Genomic DNA, 3,670 nt, shown 5'->3' with positions numbered 1-3,670 from the left:
CCAACGTTTCCCATTAGATCGCCAAGCCAAAAGGAGCACTGGTAAGGTTTGTCGCTGTAATGTTACATTTGTTATGTTACCGCAACATTTGATATTCATACTTCACATGTAGCAGGGCAGGAGGGAACAACTGACTAGCATCTTCCGGTATATCATTCATCAGGAACCTCTGATAGCAAGAAGTATTTTAACAGACAAAATACCCTATGCCTGTTAAAAGCGTTAAGAGTATGCTCAAGTGCAGAGTTTCCACACCAAATGCCAGAACTATATAACACAGGGACCTGTGGCTAGACAACCTAAGTTCAAACTTCATACTTTATACTCTAAGCAGTTTTAAATGCTTATAGACAGCGTTCATATTCCTTTCACAACCACAGAAACACTGACTCAGCCCTGAGATCCCCTGACACCACGCTCTTTTGAGACTGACCACCACCACAAGCACCAGAACAGCCCCAATTAAGAGCCAAACGGTGACTGCCGCAGCTGCTGTACGTTCATCTGCAGATCTCCACAACCTTGCTGCCTCTCTGACATGCTGTAGCAAGGAAGCCAAAGAAAACAGTCATACATCTGATAGAAGACCGGTGTGTCCTTCTAACTTCTTGAAGTGTTACCATTGAGTAGCACTCATGCTTTGAGGGAGGGGGAAGGATAAGGACTTGTTATGTATTTCTTTATTTCCATACAAGTTACAAGAGGCATTACTTACTCCCTCTTCCCAACTCAACCACATTCATCTCCTGGTGCTGTGTGCTTCCATTCCAAAATCACGAGATCCCTCCTTGCTCCTGTTTTGCCTTGTGGCACAGAAATACCTGCCATAGTTTTACATATTATTTGTACACTCTAGCACAGAATATTACACTAATTAGTTTCAATCAATTAGTTTATTTTTCTTTTTAAATCTTTTAAGCAGAAGTAAAGCACCTAACTCTTCCTAAAGGGACTTCAGCAACAGAAGACAGACAGGTGTTGCAACTCATCCTGGACCTATAGGAACACTGGCTACACCAACTCTTTGTCAGGTACTCCACACAGAAGACTAGCAAAGACCTCTTTTTGTGGTATTTGCGTTCCCTTCCCCATCTTCATGGAGCATTCTCATTTCGCATTGTTTGCGCTGATAACACTAGCTTATAGACCTTAGTGCGCAAGATTTCGTTACTTCTGCAATACTTGGTTTAAACAATGGTGATCTGGTCATTTCTTCATTACGTAACCAAGTTCTGTCCACAGAATGTGATTAAACATAAGATTTTTTTTCATCTAATTAACAAAGTTTGTTGTCCCACTCATTTTTACTGTGCAAAAGGAAACCAAAAAACATTTAATGTAACAGACTATGGAAAAGGGAAGAACAACACAGGAACAGAGCATCCTATATTTTACTGAGGTTTTCCTTGGACATGATTTGCATATTAGCACATAGTATGGTAGCTAATAAAGCTTGCTAGTTTGAGGACGCTTCAACGAGCTTTCCAGTTAGCTTTCTCTCACCTTCACTTACACCCAGAGGCTGTCATACGCAGGACCTAGAAGCACAAAAAAAAAAAAAGCCACCAGGACAGCCTCACGAAGTCCACTACTACTGAATTAACCATGAGTTTGTGGTTTTCAGGTTTTAAACTCCACCTTCCCCTTTTAACATCTGGTGAGCCTCCAGCAAGAAAAGAAACAGGACTACCATGACCAAAACACATTTGAACTGTAATACTTGAAAAAAAAGTAACTCAGTTTTTTGTTGGCAAACATACATTTTATTAGCTGAGAAGTAAGCACTGAAAAGAAAACCATTTCCTGCTGGTGAGCAGGAGAATCAGCAGTGCAATTACGAAGAAGCACCAGGCCTTCCTGGCAGGCTTAACATACAATCATAAACAGTGTTATCATTAGTCCCATCAATATTTGTTTCCAACCCAGATCAACATATAGTGCTCCTGCCTTTCGTATCAAATACAGAGTTAATCAGAATTGCCGAATTTCAAAAGTTTTTTGTGTTGCTTTTGTGTTCACGCATCAGTGCTCTGCTCGTTTCCTCAAATCTTCCTGTACTTCCAACAGTAAGTCAGTCCACACACTTAGGCCACGGACTTGAAAGTCTCCATCCCGTCCCTTCAGGAGTTTGAGAGCAGCTTGGGTCTGTCCCCTGAGCGGCACAGGTCCCTTACACAGGCAGCTGAAGCGCTCCCTCAGCTCCTCCCAGGACAGTTCACCCTCATCGGGGCAGCTTTTAACCCACTGTCCCTGCAAGGGGTCATACAGCAAGCAGCTTCCCCAGTCACTCAAGAGGTCCAAATAACGTTTGCTTATTTGCGAATAGTGAGCAGCTAACGAAGCAAGAAGAGAGCCCGGGAGCTGCTGACAGAAGGCAGCAAACCTCTCCGCGTCCTCCAGCAGCCAGGAAAGCAGAGGGTCAGCCCCTGCTTCCTCCTCCTGCCGGGGGCCTCCCCCCTGCCGCAACAGCAACAGCGCTGCCGCCACCACCCGGAAGGCTCTGGGCTGGGGCAGCTGCTGCAGGACCCCTCCGAGCCAGCGGGGCTCCCCCGGGGGCTCGTCCCGCAGGCGGCCCAGCAGCAGCCCCGCTTCGGCGGCCAGCCGCGGCTCCGGGCCCCCGAAGGACGGCGGCGGCGGGGAGCTGCGGAGCGGCTCCAGCAGGCGGGAGGCGGCCTTCCTGCGGGCCAGCAGCGCCAGGCGGCTGGGCCGGGCGGCGGGGGGCTGCAGCAGGCGCTGGAGGAGGCGGCGACAGGCGGCGGGCGGCAGGGCACGGTTCTCCAGCAGCGCCAGGCCCAGCAGCTCTGCGCAGCGCCCCAGCTGCCCGAAGGCGAGCGGAGCGCCCGGCTGGGCCCGCCGCAGCCGCTGCCCCACGGCGTGGCGGAGCCGGGGCCGGGCGCGGAGGCGGTCGTGGAGATGCTGGAAGTAGCGGCCCCAGTCCAGGGCCCGCTCCAGGGTCGGCGGGTCCCAGGCACGCACCAGCGCGGAGCTGCACACGGCCAGCAGCGCCGGTAGCTGCGCCACCTGCCCCAGCACCGCCTCCATACCCCCGCTGCCGCCGAGCCCGCCGCCGCGCCCCAGCCCCGCCTCCCGCCGGAGACCGGAGCCGATCCAAGGCGGCGAGGGAGGGGGGTTAGGGACGCCATTGGCCGAGTCGGGCGTCAATCCGCTGCCTTCCCCTTAAAGAGGAACGGGGCGGGCACCGCGGCCATTACGGGAGGAAAACCCTCAGCACGGGGCGAGTGGGGGGCTTTACCACAGTCCACGACGAGTCAATTTAGACGTTAAAAAATAAATAAAACGCACTCGTAGCTCCTATACACAATGTAAAGAAACTAAAGCTATTCACAGGCACCCTGTGTGGGGGTATTTGGCATCTCTTGGAGCGGCCGCATGCCCGAAGGGTGGCCATGTGGCCAGAGGGCAGGCATGTTGTCCCTGTTGGGGCTGGCTCCCAGCCCTGCTCTGAAGGCAGCCCACAGCCGAACCCAGCTCACCTGCACCCCACGGTGCCTCACCACTTACAGCCTACGTCCTGTCAGTCATGCCCCAACTGGCCACCCTTCCCAAAGCACCATGTCTGTGTCTCAGACAGAGTCCTCTTGGTGCTGAGGGAGCCATGAGCTGCCATCCCATCCTCTCAACCCCCAAAAATTCGGGAAGGTTCCCTCAC

The 3,670-nt window shown here is 52.3% G+C and overlaps 1 protein-coding gene across 1 annotated transcript; it reads right to left on the bottom strand.

Annotated features, from left to right (window-relative positions):
- Positions 1–1,740: 1,740 nt before the first annotated feature.
- FANCF (FA complementation group F) lies at positions 1,741–3,086 on the bottom strand. The gene has a single exon (XM_035550162.2). It carries the CDS (start codon positions 3,040–3,042, stop codon positions 2,023–2,025), a length of 1,020 nt encoding a protein of 339 aa, XP_035406055.1. The 5' UTR covers positions 3,043–3,086; the 3' UTR covers positions 1,741–2,022.
- Positions 3,087–3,670: the final 584 nt, after the last annotated feature.

This window comes from Cygnus atratus, chromosome 5, assembly GCF_013377495.2.
Source record: "Cygnus atratus isolate AKBS03 ecotype Queensland, Australia chromosome 5, CAtr_DNAZoo_HiC_assembly, whole genome shotgun sequence".
In the NCBI taxonomy this organism is placed as follows: Eukaryota; Metazoa; Chordata; class Aves; order Anseriformes; family Anatidae; genus Cygnus; species Cygnus atratus.
The sequence above is the reverse complement of the archived record's forward strand: the minus strand, read 5'-3'. Positions and strand labels throughout refer to the sequence as shown.

Bases quoted from the DNA above. Each gene is read 5' to 3' on its own strand.
- FANCF (XM_035550162.2), bottom strand. From the start codon at position 3,042: ATGGAGGCGGTGCTGGGGCAGGTGGCGCAGCTACCGGCGCTGCTGGCC.